Source organism: Pectinophora gossypiella, chromosome 14, assembly GCF_024362695.1.
Source record: "Pectinophora gossypiella chromosome 14, ilPecGoss1.1, whole genome shotgun sequence".
Classification (NCBI taxonomy): Eukaryota; Metazoa; Arthropoda; class Insecta; order Lepidoptera; family Gelechiidae; genus Pectinophora; species Pectinophora gossypiella.
In genome coordinates, this window is record NC_065417.1 from 1,531,275 (window position 1) to 1,558,723 (window position 27,449).

The 27,449-nt window shown below is 37.3% G+C and overlaps 2 protein-coding genes across 3 annotated transcripts in view; one reads left to right on the forward strand and one right to left on the reverse strand.

Annotated features, from left to right (window-relative positions):
- The first annotated feature begins 101 nt into the window (after positions 1-101).
- Positions 102-27,449, forward strand: part of LOC126372447 (N-acetylneuraminate 9-O-acetyltransferase) — a 397,639-nt gene continuing 370,291 nt past the window's right edge. Inside the window, exons 1-10 of one of the 2 annotated variants that reach the window (XR_007567165.1) lie at positions 102-470; positions 1,025-1,121; positions 1,850-1,953; positions 2,663-2,819; positions 7,449-7,704; positions 8,193-8,422; positions 9,146-9,424; positions 9,830-10,139; positions 11,573-11,814; positions 12,801-15,102. Coding sequence is in view for 1 of the 2 variants with exons in the window: in XM_050018213.1 (XP_049874170.1) it covers positions 338-470; positions 1,025-1,121; positions 1,850-1,953; positions 2,663-2,819; positions 7,449-7,704; positions 8,193-8,422; positions 9,146-9,424; positions 9,830-10,139; positions 11,573-11,814; positions 12,801-13,368 (2,376 nt within the window). In the remaining variant the exon portion in view is untranslated. Of the gene's footprint in view, positions 471-1,024; positions 1,122-1,849; positions 1,954-2,662; positions 2,820-7,448; positions 7,705-8,192; positions 8,423-9,145; positions 9,425-9,829; positions 10,140-11,572; positions 11,815-12,800; positions 17,221-27,449 lie in introns of those variants that run through there. The other variant, XM_050018213.1, reaches the window with a different exon arrangement.
- Positions 21,554-27,449, reverse strand: part of LOC126372647 (uncharacterized) — a 302,389-nt gene continuing 296,493 nt past the window's right edge. The window contains exons 28-31 of the mRNA XM_050018495.1: positions 25,939-26,115; positions 24,896-24,952; positions 23,104-23,201; positions 21,554-22,877 (exon numbers count right to left, since the gene is read on the reverse strand). Coding sequence (XP_049874452.1) covers positions 22,613-22,877; positions 23,104-23,201; positions 24,896-24,952; positions 25,939-26,115 — 597 coding nt within the window. The 3' untranslated portion in view covers positions 21,554-22,612. The remainder of the gene's footprint in view (positions 22,878-23,103; positions 23,202-24,895; positions 24,953-25,938; positions 26,116-27,449) is intronic.

The window sequence follows — 27,449 nt, forward strand, 5'->3', positions numbered from 1 at the left end:
TGTAACAAATATGCAACATGCCCTTTGTACAAGGTATTTTTTCTCTTTCATACATTTCATATACAACTCAAATTAACTGTCATACATGATACTGTCATTCATTCAGTACATTTTTTTGTAAATTCTTTTGTGGAATGTAAAAATTCCAACAGAATTACAATGTATTTAGACAATTTTGCTAAAAGAATTGCGAAGAATTTACTGTTGTATTCTGTGGGTTATGATGAGTGTAATACCTATATCCTGTGAACTTATAATTAGACATAATTGATTGTTTACCTTAGCGTAATTAGTTCGGAGGTTCTCTCTAGAAAAACTCGGGAAATAAAGTGTCGGCATGGGTAATTATTCTAAGAAATCTTCGGCAGAGTGGTTTATAGACCAATTGAACGTTGAAAATGCAAAATTAGCGGCGTTTGTGCTTGTTATTGGCTTTATTGGTTACCACGGGATACTACACCTTCGGTATGGTAAGTTTCCTGTTGCGTGACCTTTCGCGCCTTTTATGGATTAAATTATTGATAAAAGCCAGCTTTGTCTAAATTCAAGGGCAAGTTATAATAATATCTTTATAACTTATAATGTTTTGTTTATTATTTTTATATGTAGTCTATTGTGGGTTTGTTGACTTAGTTATCTATTTACGAAAGTCGCATCAATACTTTATGACTCCTGAAGAGTTATATTACATTAATTTTAAATTTGATAGTATGTAATATAATAAATACCTCAGATGAAATTATTTTGAAATTAATAATCAGTAAGAATAAGTAAAGTTTAGTAAGCTTGAAATCCATCCCTCAACAATTTAGCTAAATAAGTAGAATATAAATTATATTTATTTATTTTATTATTATTGCAAGAAGAAGAAATAAGTACACTTAATAAAAAAGTTTGACTTTGAAGACATATTGGTGCTGATCTCAGCAGACCTCTAAATTTAACTTTGAGTTATACCTGTCATTTTCTTATCCGCCGAAAAGGAGAGGGACAGTTGATTGGATAATTTTTTTTTAACTTGCAGGTCCTGATTCCTGTACATGGTTACTGACTTCAGGGAGGTATAAGGGCGACCATGAATGGCAGCCTTATGGCTGTATGCTGCATAGATACTCAAAAACGTAAGATATTTTTAAAATAATATATTTTTTTTTCAAAAGGTAAAGTTATATTGAGATAGATTAAACAGAAAGCAATTGCATTGAATTGAATTGCAATATGCCCTTTGCCTTTGTGTTGATCAATAAAAATAATATTTTTAGTACCATTTCTACTACTATTATTTGCTTGAAATTGAAAACTTAGCACATATTTTTAACATGCATAATACATGCCTTTTATAACACGACAGGTTTTTGTTTTCTATTGTGCTTTTTTATTTCTTTATAAATTGAATTATGGTATGGAATAACTGTTTATTGCCATTACTAACATGTTGACTCACAAGTATTGTATTAATGTGAGTAATAAGTGGCCCACAACTTATATATTTTATCTAGATATGGTAATGTTTGATAACCTATGTGTCATGTATCTATCTATATGTTGTATGGAAGGTAGGTGGATTCATGTTTTTAAAAAAGGTGCTGTTTATCATCTCTGGCCTGCCATAAAACTCTAGTATGTACATTGTCTCCAAAACGATAGATGCTACATGTCTTCTGCTCCCTGTTCCCTAAAGTGTCATTCTGTCCACCCTTATAGGATTCCGCGCGTGTGTTGTTATTTGCCTAAAAGTGACTAATGGTGTGTCTCGATTTATATCCCGCTTGATAGCTAAGTCTATATGAAACCATTCCTTTTTATTGTTGAATGATTTAGTGTTTTTTTAATTTTTTGTTTTTTTTAGTGATGCACGCCGTTGCCTCCGGTACCTGGCGTTTTGGGGGAAATACAACAGCTTCGCTTTTATTGGAGATTCGCGGGTTGAACAGCTCTATGAATATTTCATAGGTATTTATTTTTAAATTATTTTTGGCTTGATATCATGGCATTGGAATGGTAAACTTCAAAGAAGACTGTGAGAGGTTGAAATAAGGAAGCCTTTTGCCTAGCAGCAGGAGCTGCAATAGATGAGCAGTAACAGTAATAATGGTGTCAAGGGTCTTATAGGTACCTACATTAATGTTTTGTGGGTTGTATTGTAAGCTCAATGATCGACACCAGTGTGAGAGTTCTCGACCCGTTAAAAATGGTTAAAATTGTCCTTTACGTAATGAATGAATGGACTTAAGCTGTGCGTCCATTTGAACGAAATTGGAGCGAACGGGCCATAGCGATGGCGTCAATGAGGTACGAATTGCTATGACTTGTCAGTGAAAGTATAAATAAATACAAAGCAACAAATCCCGACGCCATCTGCCTGTTTCTACGCAAGGAATTGTGCAACTGTACTCTATTTTACTATTTCTTTACACTATTTTATTTCCGTACACTATTTTACTATTTCTGTACACTATTTTATTTCCGTACACTATTTTACTATTGCTGTACGTACTATTTTATTTCCGTACACTATTTTACTATTTCTGTACACTATTTTATTTCCGTACACTATTTTACTATTTCTTTACACTTTTTTTATTTCCGTACACTATTTTACTATTTCCGTACACTATTTTACTATTTCTGTACACTATTTATTTTCTATTTACTATTCCAGGTGTGTTGAAAACTCGGCTAGACATGGATTCTTCATACTCCACTATAGATCACCATTCTCCTAACTATACATATGTGGACAACAAACTTAGACTCTCCGTTACATTTATATGGAGTAACGACGTGTCGAGGAAAATGGTTGAGCAATTCCGTACTTGGTAAGTTACTGATTCGTCAATATAATTCGTTATGAACACGTCAAAGTGTCTGAGAGGTGTAGTCAAGATTAATATATTCAATTGTAATATATATTTGTCGTAGCAGTGGGGGTCGTCGGTCGTAACATCATCATAATGGAGGGTGGGCGTTAGAAGACAATAATGGCCGTCATCAGTATCACAATCATTTTATTTACTTCCACATAGTTTTTGTATCACGATTAAATAAAGTCACAGCATAAGGTACACACTCACGGCAACGTCACGGTATTCGTAACGGTTACACAGTCTTTCGTTATCTAGCGCGCATAAGGACGTTAGCGCGAAGGGGCTACTCGCCCTCTACTTGCCCTCCACCACCCATGGTTCCTATATTCGGACCGAATCATCGGGACACGTGCTCTTTTCCGATCACACTTTCTTGACGTCCCTACAAGTTATAGGTGAGCGACTATAGCACTCCACGTTCCGATCGTAATTATTCGACACGTCCGTTCACGACGAAGGTTCGCGGTAGACTGCCCGACTAGAACGGCAGTACACGTCCGCTCGACACGACGACTCTGTAGTGACTCCCTCGACTTCACCCCGCTCTGCTCGTACGCCACCTGACGTCGGAGCGTTGCAACTTCATGATGGAAGTGTTGCAACTTCATTGTATTTTCCGATTTGATCAATTTCTCTTCTTTATTCATAACTAACTCCGACACGGCCATCCTGCGTGACACACGTCCTCGTGTGTTAATCTGAAACAATATACCACAGCACAGCATCCAAGTTCGCTCGGTCATTCCTGACCTAACATGAGACTCTATAAAGGACTCTACATGAGCTCTACTTGAGACTCTACACGAGCTCTACTTGTGACTCTACATGAGCTCTACTTGTGACTCTACATGAGCTCTACTTGTGACTCTTCATCAGCTCACATTACATCATGATAAATCATCAACTAACAATACACGGACCATTGACCAGTATTCACACACTATAAACAACCAAACTTGAAAATCCAATTACTCTTTACACTAAAATCAGCTGAGTAACGATATCTCACAACCAGGCGCCACTACCACCTAAATCGAGCGGTAGCAACTCATGCCACTTACACCAAGTGACGATATCTCAACACAGTCGTCACTGCCACCTAAATCGAGCGACAGCAACTCATGCCACTTACACCAAGTGACGATATCTCAACACAGTCGTCACGGCCACCTAAATCGAGCGACAGCAACTCATGCCACTTACACCAAGTGACGATATCTCAACACAGCTAGCACACAAACTTTACATTTTAGTTGGTAGAATAGTGGTCAATGCGTTACACAATTTCTTTTATATCACTAATTTCTAATTTGTGCAGTTCGACTAATTCTACCGGAGGTCAACTTGACTTAGATTCAGGTACAATGTCATGACCAAATACAAAGTCAACATGACATCCAGGCCTCGACCGCATACCTGTAGTTTCTAAGACGAGCAGCACAAAAGTGGCTGCAGCCCCGAACACTACAAGTGCGCAGCTTCCTATCAGAGTTGCTCCGAAACAGGTCAATCATTATTACACATCTACTGCAAAGCACAACAGACTGTAATATTCCTCCCCAAACTGCGGTTACGCTACAAAACAGTCATGAGTCACAACATCCCCTCCCGGGATGGCCACCATGGTCCACGACCACAAAACGACAGAGCACCCTGCTCTCACACACACACAAGTCATAAAGTCACAATGTAGCGACCGACACCTCGAGGAAATATTACGGCACTTACACAATTACCGATTCGGTATGATCATCATTTGGAATGTTTTGCTCCAATTTTCTCACTAATGATTTACTCTGTTTCGGGCTTTTTCTAAGCCTATTTCATTTAATCATAATCCAAATCATTTTACTTCGCAATGTTCACTTCACTTCATTACGATTTCCAATTTAACTAAATTTAACAAAAGACAACTTTCTTTTCAATTTTCTAAGTCCTAATTTTGTATGGGACCCTTTTTGCGACACCCCGACCACTATATTCGTTTGTATCCTATTAAAACTTCCCATATTTCAAATCAGGTAAAACAGATACGACTCACCAGGACTTATAATAATTTCCAATAAAAGATCAACCACTGGTCTTGTGACATGGTTTAGGTCTTCAACAACACCAGCGCAGCAAGTCCGGCTGGTATACAACGCGCTGCCATGATGTCGTCACTTTACACGGCTACGGCTCAGCCCGCGCCATTTTCATCCCCGCTTGCAATCCACCAATTGCCGAACCAAGTTATAACATGAAACAAAAGAATTCACTGTATTATCGTATTCACAAGACTTTCTTTTAATCGGTTTAAAAAGATTTCAATAAAGAATGTTGAATTTTGAAACATTTGATGAACGACGGTAGATTACAAAACACGTTATTTAACGAGACTTAATTATCATGTCATGATTAATTTCTTTTTGCTTGGAGTGAGAAAATACAACTTTAACCACGCAGGTTAAGCGTGTCTAAACTGATTCGAAATATTTTTAGACCAAAATACAAAGATTTGACGATGATGAAAACAGATTGGAAAACGCGGTATGATTGACACGGATTGACACAATATGTCTCGGCAATTTGGTTTTAAAAAAAGCAATTTTCTCATTATTTGAAACGGAAATTCACCCAGCAATAAAGTCAATAACAATAAGGTTCCAGTATGAAAACGACTCACCGTAATAACAGTTTCCAAGTTGAGGTACCATAATTTCCAAACACGACTGCACACAGTATGGAAATATTGTGCTGTTCACGCCATTATATCTCACGGCATGTAGTGATGCCGATCATTAACAAGGTCCAGGTCACTTCAAAGTCAGGTCCATCTCCAAATTCAGGCATGACACTACATCTTCATCACGTGGTCACACGAATGTGATAATCATCATAATCTTCTTCTGATTGTGATAATCGAAACTTGCATTGTCTTGCTGTGAACGTCGCATCACGTTGTCTTCATCCAAGTCCACTAATCCCGCTTCTGATGTCGTATCAGTGGGTCGGTGTCGTAACATCATCATAATGGAGGGTGGGCGTTAGAAGACAATAATGGCCGTCATCAGTATCACAATCATTTTATTTACTTCCACATAGTTTTTGTATCACGATTAAATAAAGTCACAGCATAAGGTACACACTCACGGCAACGTCACGGTATTCGTAACGGTTACACAGTCTTTCGTTATCTAGCGCGCATAAGGACGTTAGCGCGAAGGGGCTACTCGCCCTCTACTTGCCCTCCACCACCCATGGTTCCTATATTCGGACCGAATCATCGGGACACGTGCTCTTTTCCGATCACACTTTCTTGACGTCCCTACAAGTTATAGGTGAGCGACTATAGCACTCCACGTTCCGATCGTAATTATTCGACACGTCCGTTCACGACGAAGGTTCGCGGTAGACTGCCCGACTAGAACGGCAGTACACGTCCGCTCGACACGACGACTCTGTAGTGACTCCCTCGACTTCACCCCGCTCTGCTCGTACGCCACCTGACGTCGGAGCGTTGCAACTTCATGATGGAAGTGTTGCAACTTCATTGTATTTTCCGATTTGATCAATTTCTCTTCTTTATTCATAACTAACTCCGACATATTTAATAAAACGGCATTTGCATTTTTTCAATCATATCTGACATGGCATAAAACCATAAGCAAACAACATAGATATACCACAGGTCTCCCCTTAAATCTTGTAATAGCTATAATTGGTCTCTTGTTACTGAGGTCTTCAGCATCTGGTCGACGTGCCTCTTGCAGGTCTCGCTAAGCCATACTTACAATACAAGGAATAAAAATAAAATTGCTATTCAAAATTCTAGATTAAGTAAATTAAATTCATCTTTTTTGGGGTTATGTATACGTTTTTACAATAACCAGATACAGATAATATTTTACATTTGTCAGAAAATTAATTTAAAGCTCACGTGAAGCTTACTTTATGTAAAAAAGCTTATTATAAGATTCATGATTACCTAAATGATAAAAATGTCTGGTATTGAATGTGTTCCTCTAGTTATTAAATAACTTGTAATGTACCCTCATTGATTTAAAAGATGTGTTGCTGTTGCAGTTTCTTGTCATTTCTTCTCCTCAGCCATAGCGCCTTGCGAAATGACGTAAATTCAAAAATGTTACACTGACCTTCAAGTTTATCCATGATAATTACGTTGAATAAATGATTCTGATTCGCCGTCATCCGTTCTCACCAGATAGTGCACCGGCCCCAGTACTCTCACTTTTCTACTCCTCGTCGCCAATTTGTAATATAGTATACAATAAAACGGCATTTGCATTTTTTCAATCATATCTGACATGACATAAAACCATAAGCAAACAACATAGATATAACACAATAATCTTCTTATCGTGTGGGTTGTGATGTGGAATACCAGCTTCATCAACCTTGGTGTCAGGGTTATGATTGAGCCGCCAAAGGCCCCTGACATGGCTTACGTAACGATAATAAAAAAAACACAACCACAATAATAAAAAACATAACATAAACAGCCTAAATACGTCTGAGGGCACATTTCGATCCCAAGGGTGAGATATGTGTGTATAATGCAGACGACATAATATCTTCCAGGCAACAATCCGACAAACCGCCGTCAGTTATAATAGCAAGCACAGGCCTACAGTTGCTAGCGACTCGCAATACAACCGACCAAGTCATCGACGAATACAAGAGGAACCTAACACGATTGGTTCAGCCCATCGACGCTCTAGCGGTTAGAGACACTAGAATACTCTGGAAGCTTCTGGAACCCGTGGACAGTAGCAAACAGAAGAGCCAGAAGATCAGCAATACTGACATTGATGCGTATAATCGAGCTGCTATTGAGGTAAGGTTAACATTCTGTTGTGGACTGTGTGTGTAGCGTTTGGGATCAGGATCGGAATGAAACCAATTCGTATCGAAAATCAACTGCTCAACTGACCACTGACTACCTTTATTGGCACAATCAACCACCTTAGGTACAATTTTCGTATCCGCAACTAGCGGGATGTGCGTCCATTAATTTATCTTGCTGTACTCTTCCGATTGTAGTGCTGTCCTGTTCTAGTAGCGCTGCCTCTTTCTGTCTCACTCTAGCGGCGTCGTCTCACTTTGACGCGGCGTCCGCAACACATTCTTTACTTTGTTACCTTTGTGACCAGTTTACCATTTTTTAGATTATTTGAATCAGGCTTGAGTTTGAGAGTTGTTTGATAAGTTGTTGTTGAGTTTTCTACATTGTGGAATGGCGATAAAGTTATTGAATAGTTGGGAGTTTTTAACGAATTATGGCCTAAAGCAGAGCCTAATTACTAATAACTTTAATTCCTCCAGATCCTAACCCACAGTTCTGTCAAGATCTGGAACTCGCCGCGGCTGGTGGCGCAGGGCGCGGCGTCAGGCTCAGGGCTCCGCCTGAGCGACACGGTGCTCCGCCACTGCGCTCAAATCCTGCTCAACATGTTCTGCAATGACCACATGAACTTTAACGACGGCTCGTGTTGTGCTGCGCCTGAGCCGACTTCCAAACTACAGCTGCTTACGCAAATTCTGTTCGCGCTATGGTGAGTAACACTAGCATAACCACAGGCTCCTTTCATCATTCGCAATTGCTTAGCAATAAAAAATAATTGTTTTGAATTGAATGACGGACTTTCCAGGTTAAATGACAAAAAAAAAGAAAATGGCGGAGAAAATGACAGCTATAACTTGAAATAAAATTAGTATGTCTGTAGAAATCAGGGCCATTTACTTACACATACATACATACATACATAAACTCACGCCCGTAATCCCTAATGGGATGGGCAGAGGCACAAGTAATCAAAGACAACTTGCAGCTACTGTTGATACGATGTCGTAAGCTGGATATAAGGGATCAGCCTATCGCCCATAACATTAGTCCATCATGTTAGAGGACACAATCCCTCTGTCGGTTTTTACGACATGCCTGGGAAGACAAGCAGCTGAATATCTATATATCAGCTATGTTTTTTATTTGCTCCCAGAACAGCATAAAAGCCATTTACTTACTTATTTATTTATTTATTTATAAGGTACACACAACAGGTAACAATCATGACATGCGAAAATAAATGGTTACAGATGTGGGTAATAACTAGATTGAAACCCAAAACGTGTATACACGGCATGGTTAGGAAATTTTGTAACGTGAGGTTAGTTGCAGTTAAATGCTAAAAAGTACAAGTAGTAAGTAGTATTAGTGTAAGTAGTAGTAGTAGTAGTAAAAGTAAACTAACTTGAATATCGTCTTTCCCTCTTTCCAGCGCAGTGATATCAGTAATAAAGAAGCTGTGGCAATGGACACAGACCCTACAACAGCGTCTTGGGGGGTACTCCCTAATGTCCCCGGCGCCCGACCCCCCACCCTCCCCTCTCGCCGCTCTAGCCAAACTTGGCATGATCATGGCATATTTCTACCTCTGTGACAGAACTAACTTCTTCATGAAGGAGAACAAGTATTATTCCGAGTGGAGCTTCTGGTTACCAGTAGGCTATGTGTTCGCGTTGGGACTGTTTTTCACAGATGATTCCAGGTCTAGTAGGTGAGTTTTTTTTTAAAGATTTTTATGTATTTAGATATTATTGAATCAGAATTTCCTTAACTGAAATATGTGAGATGATTTTTTTTATGGTAAAACTAAAAAAATTGTATGGAAGTTGTGTGAAAATTTGTATAGTGAGATCGTCATTCACTTTATAATCTATCTATAATGTTCTTTATCATATCAAAACTTTGTATTTTCCATTTTTTATACAGGATGTTAGTGACACGTGACACTTCACACAAGTGTGGATTTGAAAATAATTTAAAAAACACAAAAAAAAAACATTGCGACGAAAAATTCCACTCAGAATCGTGGTCTCAATCATCCCCCAAAGTTTTTGTTACGGTGTCACTAACCTGTATATGCCCTCATACACTATGATTTTCAAAAATGTCCTTTCAGAGTCCTCCACCGCGAGCAAACGAACGAATGGAAGGGCTGGATGCAGCTGGTCATCCTGGTGTACCAAGTCACAGGCGCCAGCAAAGTCCTCCCGATATACATGCTCGTGCGGGCCTTGATATCATCATACTTGTTCCTCACTGGTTACGGGCACCTGTACCATCTGTGGCAGACGGGGGACGCAGGGCTGGTCAGATACTTCCGCGTCATGTTCCGCTTGAATTTCCTTACCGTGGTCCTGTGTCTCGCCATGAACAGACCCTACCAGTTCTACAGCTTCATACCACTCGTCTCCTTCTGGTACACTCTGGTGAGTCGCATACGCTTTTAAAACACCCGACAAAAAAAGATAATCAACACAACCACAGCCAGGCTTAGACCAAGAGGATGACCAAAAACAAGATGGGCGGATGTGGTCAAAAAGGACCTGTGCATATGCAATGTCTCCGAGAACGACACGTCTGATAGAGCGAAGTGGAAAAGAAGAAGAAGTAACGTAACAACATAACAGAAGCTCACGACTGTACTCCAATGGGGTAGTCTGAGGAACATCCATCGCAAGATGAATTTAGTACCCACAGCTCACCGAGCTTTCTATTAGACCAACGAGATAGGTAGTGAGCCGTATCGCCGTCTATGATGGTCGAGCCAACTGTGTTAGGGAAAATTGCACTTAAGGCAAAGCCGAATCAATGTATAATATAACACAACGATTGTGTCAAATACCTTGGGTTCCATTTGGACAGACGCTTAACGTGGAAAACACACATCAAGCGAAAAAGGGATGAAATCAACTTCAAGTGCAAAAACCTTAACTGGTTAATAGGGAGAAACTCTTCGCTTTCAGTAGACAACAAATTAATAATTTACAACGCTATACTTAAACCGATCTGGACCTACGGCATTCCACTCTGGGGGGTTGCCAGTAAAAGTAATTTACTCTGTTTGCAACGAGTGCAGAATGCCATCCTACGTTCAATTGCGAACGCACCATGGTTCAGCAAGAATGAAGAAATACACGAATACCTTAACATTCCAACCGTCGCTGAAGAGATCAAAAATTACCAAAAGAAACATCTAGAGCGGCTAGCCGATCATCCGAATCCCCTCGCATCAGAGCTTATAGACCTCGTAAATGTGATAAAACGACTGAAGAGAAGCCATGTCGTATAAAGTGGGAGGCTGTGACATTGGTTGTGGCTCCTGACACGTCATCTATCCACTTAACGAAACTGCTTATAGTCTAGAGGACTGATTGTAGTTTAAACCAAGAAAAAAAAAATGTATAATTGAAATCTGGGCCTTAAGAACACACTCCTGCAGACACCTTCTAATTTTACTTTAAGTTATACCTGTCATTTTCTTATGCGCCGAAAAGGAAAGGGACGGATGATTGACAGCTCTTAATTTTAGGAAGAATGAGTAAATAAATGAATAACCCGGGCGAATCAAAAGGTATCTCGCTGGTATGCAAACCGTTTGACGTGTGCTGTCAACATAATTTTGTTGGATTATTGGCCAATGCAAAATTTTTAGACGGTTGTTTTAGATTTGTGTTTAAAATTGACGTGTGTTCCATAAATGTTATGCTTGTTGATTACCCGTCCCTTTCCTTTTATACGGATAAGAAAATGACAGATACTACTTAAAATAAAATTAGATGGTGTTTACAGGAATTAGCATCACTGTCACATTTTTCCAAATTATAAAAAAACTCAACTGATCTATTCCATACCATTCCAGTTCTTCGTGATCTTCGCGCTACCACCGCACATCACAAAGGCGACGTCGCACACAGTCGAGTCGAAACCCTACCAATATCTGTACATAGCCATCAAAGTGATCGGTCTGTTGACTATAGTGACGGTCCTATATATGAGCGAGGTGTTCTTCCAGAAGATATTCGTCACGAGGCCCTGGAAGGCATTGTTTGTGAACGCCGACGATGATATACACCAGTGGTGGCTGCAGTGGAAGCAAGATCGGTGAGTCCTCGCCATTCTTTCTTTCTTTCTTTCTATCATCATCACCAGCCCATTAACATCCCCACTGCTGGGGCACGGGCCTTCCCTATGGATGGATAGGGAGATCGGGCCTTAAACCACCACGCGGGCCCAGTGCGGATTGGTGGTTATTAACGACTGCTAATGCAGCCGGGACCAACGGCTTAACGTGCCTTCCGAAGCACGGAGGAGCTCAAGGTGAAAACTTTTTTTTTTGTGGTCACCCATCCTATGGCCGGCCTTTGCGAAAGTTGCTTAACTTCAACAATCGCAGACCGAGCGCGTTTACCGCTGCGCCACCGAGCTTCTCTATATTTCTTTCTATAACTGTAGTTAAAACTGTGACATTTTTTTTTACCTTCGATGGGTTTGCATTTGGCCCCAGGCTTGCCCGAAGGCATTGACTCCTCGTTTTACACAGACAGACATTGACATTATCGTACGCGTATCAGTGTGTGTGACGTCTGACGCCCATACGATTATATTAATATATTTTTCTACAATTCCAGACTCAACCCTTCATTTTATACCAATCATAACACCCTCATAAAAGGGCGTTAATATTTTTGATCCATTCTTCGAAGCGTGGTGGAGTATGCTCCACCCCTTCCGGTTGATCGAGAGTAGGCATGCGCAGCAGTGGGACGTATATACAGGGTGTTTATATTATGTTATTCATCGAAGTCTTCGATAAAAGTCGTCGTGTTTAAAAAATATGTTCGTCAACCTAACATAATCGGATACGTAAACGAATAAAAATCAAATTCAAATTCAAAAATATCTTTATTCAGTAGGTAACATAGTTACACTTTGAATCGTCAGTTTTTACATAACGAACGTCTCATCCGCCTAAAACTACTGCAGCTTCTCACAACCTGTATAGACGGGGAAAAGAAGATGCAAGAAAAACCTCGGCAGAGGGCCCGAGACGTTCTTTAAAAAAAATTACATAAAGCAATCTGTTCCAGATACTCCATGGCCTACGGCATAATTTTCGCGACGGCGTACCTCCTGGCGCAACGATACAACCTTCTAGACGACAACAACCATAGCAACCTGTTCACACCAGGAGTCTCCCTCACCGCGACACTACTCGCCTTTATAGGCTTAGGGAGCTACATAACATTCACCTTTTTCTGCACGAACACCTTTGACTGCAACGAGATACATTCCTACGTTGCTTTCCTCCCCATTGTAAGCTATATAATCCTAAGGAACGTATCAGGTGCGTTAAGAATGCGACATTCCAGTATGTTCGCGTGGTTTGGCACGATCACTTTAGAACTGTTCGCCAGTCAAAGCCACATTTGGCTGGCCGCCGACACTCATGGAGTCCTAGTACTTATACCAAGCGCTCCCATATTAAACCTAATATTAACTTCGTATATCTTCATTTGCACAGCACACGAGATTCACAAGTTGACTGGTATTATATTACCATATGCAGTGCCAGATGATTGGAAGTTAGTATTGAGAAATTTCGCAATTTTCCTAGCAGTACTTGTACCTATAGGCATACATGATGGTATGTTTTGAACGAGTCAATTGAATAATGGCTGTGTGAAAGTATTATTGAAATGTAAATATTTGTGATATGATAACGCGTGATATGTGATTTTAATTTAAACTTAAAAAACTACAAGGCAATGTTAGTGTTTTGGCAATGCTGATTTTATTTATGTACATGAACAATTTGTAATCCAAAACCATGAAGTCTTCGATGAGAGTGGAAGGATCGTAGTAAGTGGAATCCCGTGGATTCTGCCTACCCCAACGGGAAATGGGCGTGATTTTATGTATGTGTACAATTTATAATGCGTTTCAAGAACTAAGGTTTGTTCCATTGCTTGCTCTGATAGGCTATCCAGAACTTATCTGTTAGATAGGAGCTCTACCATACATTTTAAATTTAGTACTGACACACGCCACCAGTGCTCTTTTTTAAATTGGATAGGGACCTTAGTATATTTTTATTGTATTTCACCATAGAGCAACTACATGTCGCCAACCGTATACCGCAATATAATGTACCCACTTTAGGACTCTGTCGCACTAACATATTTGACATTTAGTGAGACTTACAGTTCAATCTGTCAAAGAATTTAATGTGACATGGTACCAAAGTGTATACATATTAATGCTCGTGATCGTTTCTCCAGTAGTAGTCATCCGACAGATAGGCAATTAGTTTGCCAGTAAGCAGTGGAATAAACCAATAGTTTTTAATTTATTATTTATTTATATCACTACGAACACGAAGTGAGATAAAAAGACAAAGTAAGAAACGTAACAATAATAAAGAGACGTCAACTAGATAAGAGTTGGTAATAGCAAAAAGACATACATTTACTGACTTATTTTTATTGAATTTAAAACATAAATGGTTGTATGGCTACCGTATGTACTTGTACGGGGTGTAAGTGACATCGTAACTAATACTGAGAGGGATAATTCAGCTGATTATTCTGAGTTAATATTAAGTGGAATTTTTCTGAAAGAAAATAATAAACTATAAAATAATGAACTAAAAAAAATAGTTCGATAAAGATAATTAGGTATATTATTTTGATGGTCCTACGTACACCTCCATCGGAGTAGATAAAACCAAAGAATTTTCCATCGTAAAAGTTATAGAATTGACAACATTTCAAATTTTTAAGCCGTGGTTTTTTTGTGCTATTTCGAAAGTACTTGTTTAAATAGAAGACACGTATTTTTTCTTTTCAAGATTTTTCCACCAGAAGTTACAAAAAATATTTTTTGAAAATTGGATTCTGCCATTGATAGAATGAAGGCAGTATAATGTAATGTACCTTTGCATGCGTATTTAAAACAATAGCTGTTTGATATTGTCTGTGGGGATTTCGAATGTCATTGTCATTCGTCTGTTTTAGCATTTTAGGTTAAATTATTAAATTCCCGTTTCCCCATTACTTAATAAAAAAAAGAATGTGCAACCACGTAAATTAGATCCTCTATTATTATTATATTAAATCTATTATTATTCTTCTAATATTAAAAAAAGTCATGAATTTTGCGACAGAAAATTCCACTTCATATTAACTCAGAATCATGGTCTGAATCATCCCCCTGAGTATTCGTTACGATGTCACTAACACCCTGCATATGATCAAAGGTTGATAAACTCAAATAAATGTACATGAAGATGTGATACTATGAATATTATGTATATTATATTTATTTATTTATTCAGTATTTCGGCGTTTAGTTAGTCCCTTTAATCTAGTTAAAGACATCTCTCATCAATACGTACAGTCATGAGCAATATCATGTACCCACTTTAGAACCCTGGCCCACTATCACATTTCACATTTAATGAGACTTACGGTTTAATTTGTCAAAAAAGTTAATGTGACATGGTTCCAAAGTGTATACATATTAGTACTCGTGACCGTACATTGCATACATTGCATTGCATACATTGTTTGGGAGTCTCATATCCCTACTTTAAACGCGGTAAGAACCCGTTATTATGTGTTTTAATAATGGAATGTTTTTACAACAGGAACTTTCCCGCTTTGGGACTATTCACGGGAACGGCGCATATCCTTATACCCTATTTAACGCAACTATTCTCAGTAGTTCCTTTAGCAGTTCCTCTGAAGGAACTACTGAGCATTTTTTGTCCTTGTAGTTCCTTCAAAGGAGCTAAAGGAACTACTAAGACTACCAAACCATAAAGTAGGTAACGTTTTTTTTAACCGACGAAAAAAAGGAACTACTGAGCATTTTTTGTCCTTGTAGTTCCTTGTTCTCAAGTCGACTATCTGCTCTTAGTAGTAAGTCGACCCGTATTGCCTCTGTTTTTCAGTAGTCACTTTAGCAGTTCCTGCCAACTGAAACTGCATGTTATACTGAATAAAATCATCTTTATGTTAAAACATACACCTTTAATTGTCAAAATTAAAAAGAAAGTTATCAGATTACCACTATTAAATTATCAGATACACCACAATAATTTGGGGACCAACTCAACATCTGCAGTACAATGCGATCGTTTCTAAAAAATGTGGAATAGGCAATTCACCGGAAGTCAATTGTAATTGCGAGAACTGAATGAATTCATCTTTGTCTAAATCAATTTGACGACGCTTCGTTATATTAATTTTAAATTTTCTTAATTGATCGCTCCTAAAATTGGCTAAATATGCATCATCGCTCAAAGCGTGCAGAGCTAATGACAAGCAAAAGATGATAACCTTTCTAATGAGTTTGTGTGCATAAACCGCATATAATCTCTTTCCTGACACTTGATACAGAAATAAAGGAACTTGGTAGTCTCAGTAGTTCCTTTAGTTCCTTTGAGGGAACTACAAGGACAAAAAATGCTCAGTAGTTCCTTCAGAGGAACTGCTAAAGGAACTACTGAGAATAGTTGATTTAACGTATATGATTTGAGTGAAATATTTTTCTCTGGCAAAGTAGTTAATGCCATCTGCGGCAAATCAACAATAAGTCGTCAAAAATAGAGTGAAATATCTCTGTCTCTTTCGTAGCTGTATACTTTCAGCGCGAGAGAGAGATATCACTCGTCTCTTTCGCACTAGGCGATGTACTATACCTCTGTCCTTGTCATGCTACGTTAAATAGGGAAAACTAGTTTGCCTGGTATTCAATAGGTTTTTACTTTATTATGACACAATGCTAGAACGGCAAATATTAGTTATATTGATCTCTTTAATACTTAATCGCATAATACGCTGAGTGCCATTTTATTATAGTTTTTTTTTAAACTGACTGAATTTAAAACAATTGAAAATGGTACATTGTTCACCAAGAGAAGAAAGTGACTGATTACCAACGAGGTTGGAATACCAGCCTCATCAACCCTGACATGGCTCATGTAACGATTACTTACTTACATCAGTAAGTAGTAACCGGGACCAACGGCTTAACGTGCCTTCCGAAGCACGGATCATCTTACCTTCGGAAGATCAGGTGAGCAACCTGTAATGTCCTAACCAAACTGGGGATCACAAAGTGAACCCGGGACCTCCGGATCGTGAGCCCAACGCTCAACCACTGGACCACGGAGGCCGTTAGACCTGGTTTTCTTATACCATGGGTTGAACCATATCTGTCACCACCTTATCACGCTTTCCTATGCTTCTATCCTTTTCTGTTTCTGAGAACCGTCATTCGCTAGAGTGAGAGCGAGCGTGCTGTCAGATGTGGTAGAACTTTCTCCCTTATAAATACCAGAAAACAAGTTGGGATTGCAGTCCTAAAAGGGCTATGATTGGCTATTTATATTCTGTGAACATTTTATTTCCAGTCTGTACATATTCGCTACATAATTATTATAGTCCTAGTTAAGTACTTGTAATTATGTACAAAGATTTACAAATAAATGCAATTTTCATTGTATACACATTTGTTTAATTTCTACTCTCTCTTTATTTAAGAGCTGCGCTCTTGTCTGTGGAGTAATCGCCATCTCACTTCTTCCCGCCAAATCCTTCACCTTGATACGACACGACCTGCACCTTCTCTTTTATTTGTTTCGTAAATGTTATCCTAGGTCTACCCCTTCCTCTCTTTTCTTCAATTTCTACTTAAGTTATTTTTTTCACACTTACCTGTTATCATAGATTTCCTGCTCGTAGAACCGCCTTCATTTGCTGTTTATACCTAAGGAAAATATAACTATATTTGTTATGATGAACCACTTCTACTATCGTGTGGATTGTGAGGTGGGTTACCGACCTCATCAACCCGGTATCAGGGTTGCTATTCAGCCGCCAAAGTCCCCTGACATGGCTCATGTAACGACTAATTACTTACATCAGCAAGTAGTAACTGGGACTAACGGCTTAAAGTGTATTCCGAGGCACAGATCATCTTACTTTGGGACAAATAGGTGATCAGCCACGACCTATTTTTCCCTAAAAAGTAGAATGGAGAATGCTACACCGACAAGAGCGTGGCTCTTAATAATAAGGTGATCAGCAATAGCCTAACTAGGGATCACAAGTAATTTTTGGTGATATGTCCCACCAGGATTCGAATCCGGGACGTCCGGATCGTGACACCAATGCTCAACCACGACCTCAAGCCGTCATTGGTGAATGAACCACTTGACAAACTATCAGTACGAACAAACAGGTTGCTATGACGTAAATTACCTCATTAATTTATGTTGCAGCTATTATGGGTATCACTGATCACTGAATAGAATTGTTTTAGCAAAAAATTCTGGCGACGTAAGTGTTTTTACTATGCGAACTTTTTTGGGTGAAACTACCCTCACTTTTTTGATATTGTTGTAGGTAACCATAGAGCTACGCTAACTGGTACAATTATTCTCAGTGTCTACAGAGTTACGTCTCTGCGTAGTATCGCTATAAATTACGTAGCTAAATACTACGCTGCGTAGCAAACGAGTACGCCGTTGCGTAACGGAAAGGAAATGGCTTAGCAAATATTAACCGACTTAAAAAAAAGAAGTTATCAATTTGACCCGTATCTATAACATTGTTAGTGACATCGTAACGAATACTGAGGGGGATGATTCACACCATGAGTCTGAATTAAATATCAAGTAGAATTTAACGTAGCTAACTTCATGTTTTTTGAAATTATTTCCTACTCGATACTTTAGCAAGGGAAAATTACACTCTATATTAACTCAGAATAATGAGCTGAATCACCTCCCTCAGTATTCGTTACATTGTCACTTACACCCTTACACGAGTCAGTATGGGTGTTAGGGACTCTGTAAAGAATATTGAGAGTCAGACGATGATTCAACACAGTGGTTCAGTGGTTGATTTGCTGATATCAAGAGAAATTTCCGGTCGGAAAATTCATGAAAATTTTAGTGTTTTTTTATTATATTCAGTTCCATAGTTTTGCGACGGAATGAATCATAGGGTGGTATTAATAAACGAATCTCAGCTGAGGCTACCCTCAAGATCATGCTCAAGTCTCTGTTTTTATATGAGAACTGTCACAATGACATTACCTTGAGGGCAGTCTCAAAGTTGAGATTAGTTTATTAATACCACCCATAGTCTGAATCATCCCTCAAAGTTTCCTTTACGATGTCACTAAACGCCCTAGACGCATATGCCACACAGGTATAATGTATGAATGTGTGTATTCAAGCATTTCTCAAAAACTACAAATCGTATTGCAATAATTATTCTATCAATCATCATCATCAGCCCATTAACGTCCCCACTGCTGGGGCACGGGCCTTCACTATGGATAGATAGGGAGATCGGGCCTTAAACCATCACGCGGGCCCAGTGCGGATTGATGGTTATTAACGACTGCTAATGCAGCCGGGACCAACGGCTTAACGTGCCTTCCGAAGCACGGAGGAGCTCGAGATGAAAACTTTTTTTTTTTTGGTCACCCATCCTATGACCGGCCTTTGCGAAAGTTGCTTAACTTGAACGAGCTCCTCCATCTCAGTCAATTATTCTATTAATAGGTACTTATGTGGCAATAATAAAAGAGAAACATAACAAGCAAAATTTTATTTACTTTTATTCTTTACATTTCGTGAATAAGATGTCATATAATCATGAATATACATCTTAACAGATAATTTATGTGTAGTGTAAAACATATTTACACATTCTTAACTCTTATCTCATTTTCGAACATTTTATTCAAATAATTAGTAAATTCACAAACATAGTTTGGAAATAATGTTGCAGTCAATATGAAAAATCGGGAATTACGAGAGTTGGCCAGTTTTTGACAGGCTGTCTAAAGTGTAGATATTTTTTAAAACTCATTATTTTTTACTGCAACATAAATGAATTGATTACTAAACCAAGTTCATTTGATATAGTTATTTTTTAGTGATTAAAGTTTTTTGGAACAAAAAGTATAGAGCTATTCCATTCATTCCTTTGAAGTTTCACCATGAAACGACTTTACATCTATAATAAGGGTGCACTTATATTGTACGTGAACTAAGTATATTAAACTACATCGATGGTCCTATTTATGAAACGACTTTCTGAGTAATTTTAATTTTAGAAGACTCACAGAACATGATTTGAAAATGATAGAGATCTATAAAACGGCTTAACGAACGCACTGTTTCAAATAAAATAACTAATATTGTATTATACTATCAATCAAACGAAGACGAAGAAAATTACAGTTGAATTTGAATACACAAAATTTATCATTTTAAGTAAATATTTGAGCCACACACTACCAATCACAGTATTTTAAAATTAAATTTATTAAGTAATTTGTATAACGTTACAATGACGACGTATTACGAAGTACTGTTCTACAATATGTAATTATTGCTTACAATAATTGTGTGCTCGCACGATGTATCTAATTGTTGTATTATATCTAATTTATCGTAAATACTTACATAAAAGACTATGTCAATTAAAGCAGATTTTTTCTTCCAATCATGAAAAGAAGAGATGTTAAAATAAAATAGTATTAAATAGTAAATAGACACCCCGCGGTTGAAACATTACAACACACACCACACACCGACCGAGCGAAAAAGGAATTAAGCAACGATTTAAGAGTTAAGTTTTAGAAAATCAGTCTCAACGAACAGGCCATCATTTTTCAATAATTTTATTAAGTTACACTATTTTACAAATACGACGCGTATTTAAGCAATGACACGACAAAGTATTACTTAAAATAAGGTACTTCGTGTAACTTTTTTCCTGTGTGTTATATTTGGGCTTTTTGTAAACTTGAAAATGTTTATAAGTGCAATTTATAGTGATTATTAAAATGAGTGAAGCATTCCGGAATACAAGGGCCAAATTTCTGTAATATATTAAACTGTGCGACACAACCGGTTCGTGCATTATGATGGATCAATGAAGATATTTTTTTCAAGATGAAAATGCGTTTCTTTTTGTTGATGACAAAAACTGACGAGACTTTTTGGCAGTCTGATTCCAATCCTGAAATGCTCCATTTAACCGCTATACAATACATATTATTTATAAATTACACGAATTACGAACGATAGTACACCGAAACTAAACACAGAAGCTACGTTGGTTCTTGTACACAGAGAAAACGTCAGTCTTTGAGCAGTCGAATCACATAAAATTATTGCTGGATCGGTAACTAACTAGCTACGAGGTACAGGTATCACTAAAGGGTCGGCCTTTGTTGAAAATTACCTTAAGAAACAACATACGTGTTTCATATCAGATTGTTTTGCCGAAAACGTGGTAGCTTTAATTGTGTACAAGTAAAATGACAGAAAAGTCAATAACTCGCTCTAGGAGGCCTTCTCCCATGACTATTTTTTGTGTGCAAAGGCGCATTCAAATATGTCTGAGGTCTTGAACATATCGTATCATTTCGCATAGCAAGTAAACTTAATATACTATCTTTTGTGTGTCACGTCATTTTCTTTTACTGGTTCTGACATTGTTCTAATATTAGATAAGTACATTACAAGTTTATCAAAACTTTAGTTCGCTAGCTGTTACCAAGATTCTACGCAAAAGGCTATAGATTGTTAATAATAGCCGCAGTTCACTATGATTCAATCTTCTCTAAATTTTATTATCGATTTCTATAAATGACAAATTCCTCTCGATGTTTGGACAGATTTTCTATTTAAAAGTAATAAAGAAAACATAATAGGTTGATAAAATATGACTATAAAGAGTAATATAAAAAAAAAAATATAAATTATATAATATAAATTATAAATATTACCATAGGTAGGAAGGGTGTGAATAAGTATTTAGTAACAGGTCAAATTAAGAATCAGCTACAGTTCATCTAAAGGTATTTAAAGTTAAGGATATACGATTTAATGAGTAGGTACCTAAATGACGTTGCAATAACTATTCTATTGGTGCGTCAATTAATATTTTTTATTTGGTTTAATCAATGTTTTATATATAGATTATACCTTAAATACAATTTGCGTGCATATATTCATATATACGACTGTATATAGTAATTGTGCAATTGGTATACCGATTTTTTTGGGCCTTTCATTTGTTTTTGGACTTAAAATCTAAAGATTTACAATATTTTTTGCAATAAACACGAAAAAGATTTTTCTCTCGAGTCCGGTATTTACATTTACCTATTTACATAACAGCAAAAGTGCGCAAAAAACGATTTCACAAAATATGCATTTGAGCAATACGTTTAAATATATTTACAAAAGCTTTTTACAGAGTCAGTTGATAACCACAGTAAGTACGAAAAAGTAAATAGCGAAATGGCTAAAACAATGAATTACTCTAACTAACAATTGAGATCGAAACAAAGTGACGTCATTCGAACTTTGAACCCTACTTCTACAGTTTATAGGTACTACATTAATCTACATATTCCACTCTATAAATTATTTATTGCTATATGTAAATTATTTACAGCTTCAAGCACTCACAGTAAATATATTTTTTAAACACCAAAAGAGAACTGAAGGAAATAAATATCGTTTTATGCGTTCAATAATATCATTTACAGCTACTCATTAACAAATGTCTAATGTTTCATGTTTCTTACATAATAATATATCACATTAGATTAGAATGTTGTATACTTTCCAGTATGACATGTGTCAAAATGTGGACTTTTTGAGTATACTCGGATTATTAATTTGACTGCGACAGCCATTAACCGTTCACTCCGAATTTTCGTTTGTAAACAAAAATCCACTTATATCTTAGCAATCGTCAAATATTTTTTTGACGTTATTTGTTCATTATCTTTCTTTATATCAACTTCGCTTTTCTTTTATAATATTTACAATTTCTTTCTAGAAATTGTCGTCAAAAGTTTAGTCGGAGTTGTCTTGCCCCGCTGTGTTCAACGTCCTCGTATCTTCACTAATTAGGGACTTGTCGTAACGTCTTTGCCTCGTGATTTTGGGCCTTGCAGCGCCGAGTAGAGGTGCGGATATCGCATGGGCTGGTAGTCTACCGACGTCCTTTCGTCCTTGAAGTAAGGGTGATGTCACACTGGATGATTCGTCACCCTCGTCGTCAGAAAGTGCTGGGTATGATTCCTTCATTTTCAAACTTCTTTCTAGGCGGCGAAGGAATCTGTGAAATCACGAAAATTGTGTTATACAGAGTGTTAGTGACATCGTAACGAATACTAAGGGCGCAAAATTCAATATTTTTTTATATTTTCAATTCTATAAGTTTTGCGATGGAAAATTCTTTTATTTAGTCCGTTTTATCTACTCCGACGAGACGTAGGACCATCAAATTAATATAGATACTTACCTAATTATCTTAATCTAATATAAATAAAAACTAGTTTTACCTTATTTGATTGCTGATCGTCCTTAATTTGCTGACCTTGGCTGGTTTTCGTTGGTCTTCCGTGAGGTCCAAACTCGAAGATATTTTGGATGTGGTGTCCTAGAAGGCAAGACATATTTACTACCTTTTGTATGTTATATTCAGTTCTAACACCTTTAACAGTTCAACATCATGCCTTTCGTAATTCAATAATCTATCTAATATAATGAATGATGTAGGCAACATTTTGATGCCTATTTGTTTAATTGTTAAGGTTATGTCTATAGTATAGAAGTATGACGACTTACTAACATATCCTCGCTTTACAGACAAATCCACGTCGGAATTTCCTTCAACAAAATCTCGATTTCTCTCTATTAATTTGAATTCTAGTAAAAATCTTTACCTGGATTAAAACTAGCGTGTCTAGTCATTGATTTATCACTACCGTAGATACAGCGCTTGATACAAAAATGCGGCGAAAACTTGTTGCTTGTTTAGCTATACATTCGTACACAGCGGTATATACATTCAATAAAATCGTGTCAAATTAAGAAAGTACGCATCATCTTATTACATATATTAGCGCGTGCTGCTTCGTAACGCGGTCGGGCTATACTGCTACTCGGATTGACCGGGAGTACTTGTTTTAGTATATTTTAAACTAAAATAATAATTTTAGTGGATTTTACTGCGAAATTTAAAATGTTTATACTATGATAACATGTACAATTTCATTACTTATTAGAAATATAATGTTCCATCTTTCTTCTTTCGCTTTGGGCGTCTATTTTTGCAAGTTTTTACCAGGCACTTCCCCGTGTTGCCAATTCGGCGCCTAATCGCGCACTGAGGTAAAGTACTGTCAACGTCGCTATATTAACAGTAACTTTGCGTCCCACTATTTGAGCGCTGATATCCAATCTACGGTAGTCGTAAATCAATGTGTATTGTTAACAAAAATCACGTCCGAATGTAATTTTTCAGAAGGCGCTTTCGTGGTTTTCACTATAAAGGTGATGATATCGCATCTATAGTCTACTCGAGTGATATAATGATCCAAAATCAACTCAAAGGCAGTTCTGTCTAATGGTAGTACCTAACCTACATTATACTTATTTATATAACTATGCTCTAGAATCTACTTAGAAAAGAGATGTTTTTTTTATTATATCTTTTATTGCGGACTTTGGCCAAGTAAATGCCATTTGCAGCAAATATACAATACCTAAGTCACGTCTAAAAAATAATATTATGATGAACGAAAGCCTCGCTATAGGCCGCAATTCATTTTCTTCCATCTCCTGATGACGAATTCCATCTCTTTCCTATCGTCATGATGTTTAGCTCTACTTTCGCATTACATATTCTATTGATTAAATGCATTTATAGATCAGCTTATCATTTGATAGAACGTATCTGTCGTCTGCATGTTAATTCTTTTAATGCTTCGACCAATAGCCATGGGACGTATATCTGCGTAGATATCATTCGATACATTTATTGGTCGAAGCTCTCGACATAACTCGAGAACCGCGGCGCGGTTGCTGTGCCGCGGGGTTGGCTGTTTAAATCACATCATAACAGGTACCTATGTCTTAGAACTTCAATGCTAAGTTGTTTTCTGGTAACCCGTGCTGCCCACCGATAAAGGGATTACTATTGTAAGTAGATGGCATCGAATGAAAACCCACCTGCGTAAAATTGTCAGATACATTCTGTCGAACGGAAAACTGGAACTATAGTCTAAACGAATGAGATAAAAGGTTGACAGGCATTCAGTAGATGTAATTGTCATTGTCACGTACAATCACTTCAGAGCTACGACACTTTTGTCTCCGTAGCGGTTTCCGTAATCGCGTCGGCTCAGGCTGCAAATAATCAGAAACCAAATAGCCAGACAAATTATAAAAAATGATTGAAAAGCAAAATTATTGTTTGTAAGGAAAGAAAGGCAAACTATTGGTTATTAAAACAAGCTCGAGTTCTTGTGTTGTGATTTGTGAAGCGACTTATAAATACTTAATAATTTTTGCTTTTTAGGAAAACGAAAAAGTAAATGTGCAAAGACCTCAAGTCATTTGGATAATCAATATAAGTAGGTATGTACGAACAATGTTAAAGAAATGTGCGAAATATTTACATAAATTAAGTTAATAACAATTTCCATTCATTCATTTACAGTTACTATCTATTTATCGTTGGATTATTATTTATAAATAAAATAATAATAAACTGCTAGAAAATAGCATAACCAAGGCAAAAGCTATTTTAAATATCTTTTAATATATTTTTTAATTTGCCCCAGTAGGTACTGAGTTGCCATAAGACTTTAACAGCAAAAGAGTCATGGAGTTGGAGGTATCTGCTTGCAGATTTATGTAGGCAATAAATACAATTTAATTTTATTTCGTTAATAGCTGATTCCAGTGTACGCCATTTTATTTTAAGTTATACCTGTCAATTTCTTATCCGCTGAAAAGGAAAGCGACGGGTAATCGACAGGCATAAAATTTATGGAACACACGTCAGTTTTTGTCAGAAATTAAAATAAACCCTTCCAAAATTTTACATTGGCCATTGACCCGACATAATTAAGTTGACAGCACATATCAAATGCTTTGCATATCAACGAGTTACCTATTTGATACGTCCGAGTTATTCATTGATTCACTCGTTCATTGGATAACATTAACAGTTTGGCGAATAAAGAAGTGACAGTTATAACTTAAAATGAAATTAGAAGACGTCTGCAGGAATCGGGGCCAATAAATACAATTTAATTTTATTTAATTAATAGTAATTATTGTATTAATTAGACTCTAAACGAATCTCGAAAACAATAACAAACTTTTACCTGCATCTCCAAGTCAGTAGCAACTCTCAGTTCTCTGGCAGACGCGACAGAGGCGACTGACGCATTAGAGACGGAGTCTTCAGAGGATGACGATGAGGGCGGCGCCGGCGCTTGCGAGCGCGACCGCCGACGGCCAGACTTGCGCCCGCGCGTGCTTGAGTCCCGACAACCTGGTACCTGGGGATTGGTCAATAACGGTGACAATAGTAAGGATCACCCATTGATGTATTATTTTTTTATACAACGTCTAGGGCCCTGTGCCGGTGTGCGTCAAGCTAGCGGCCTCAAAAAAAAAATGGGCACGAAAAAATAATTTGACCATACCAAAAAATAGTACTCTTATTGAAAAAAATAGTACCTGTTGTAAAAAAATTAGTACCATCACGGTTCTGGATTTATAGCCATGTTTTATTGCACTTGCTAGCTTGACGGTGAGCGAAATTTGGCGAGAGTTAACGACAAGGTCTTTCGCTTTGATTTAAACGCCAAAAAATAGTACCGAAATAGTACTCACCCCCTGCAAAATACCGAAAGTAGTACTTCAACGGTTCCAAAGTTATAAAGGCAGTTCTTTGATCCCGCTAGCTTGACGTTTTGAAAATACCTATTATCTGGGGAATGCTTGCATACTTCAGTTTGTAACTAATGTCAATAAACTCGTATGAAATAGTACTCCCTACCATCATAATTTGGACCTGATTCTCTTTGTAGAAATATGTCAAAAAGTCATTATAACCTATGTCATACATTTATCAAGACAAGTACAGTCGCGAACAAAATTATTACACATGGTCAAGAATGTTGTCAGATTTTAGTATTTTTCCCCATTTTTGGGTAAAAATTGGTGAAGTGCCAGGGTTGTCAGATGAAAGTAATATCATTGTTGAAACTCTTTGAGTTATTCTACAAATACTGCAAATTGTTTATTAACAAACACTTCGATCCGTAACAAATTCAACATGAAGGTATAAATTATAAAATAAAACAGCAGATTAAAAATGTATTATGATGTATTAAAATCACAGATTGTTTTCGATAAGAACTAGACCCATGCAGCCATTTTCTATTAAAATTAGTGCATATGGGTGTATGCAATAGGAATTTTTTGTAATAGCAGCACTCTGAAGTGCAAAGAAATGGTAGGGTAGACCTCCAAAATGGCAATACTTACGAATAAATTGTGAGGTTATGTAATTGTCTACGTGACTGTATCAACAACAAATGTATGGCATAGGTTATGATGATTTTTTAACATTTCTACAAAGAGAATCAGGTCCAAATTATGATGGTAGGGAGTACTATTTCATACGAGTTTATTGACATTAGTTACATACTGAAGTATGCAAGCGTTCCCCAGATAATAGGTATTTTCAAAACGTCAAGCTAGCGGGGTCAAAGAACTGCCTTTATAACTTTGGAACCGTTAAAGTACTACTTTCGGTATTTTGCAGGGGGTGAGTACTATTTCGGTACTATTTTTTGGCGTTTAAATCAAAGCGAAAGACCTTGTC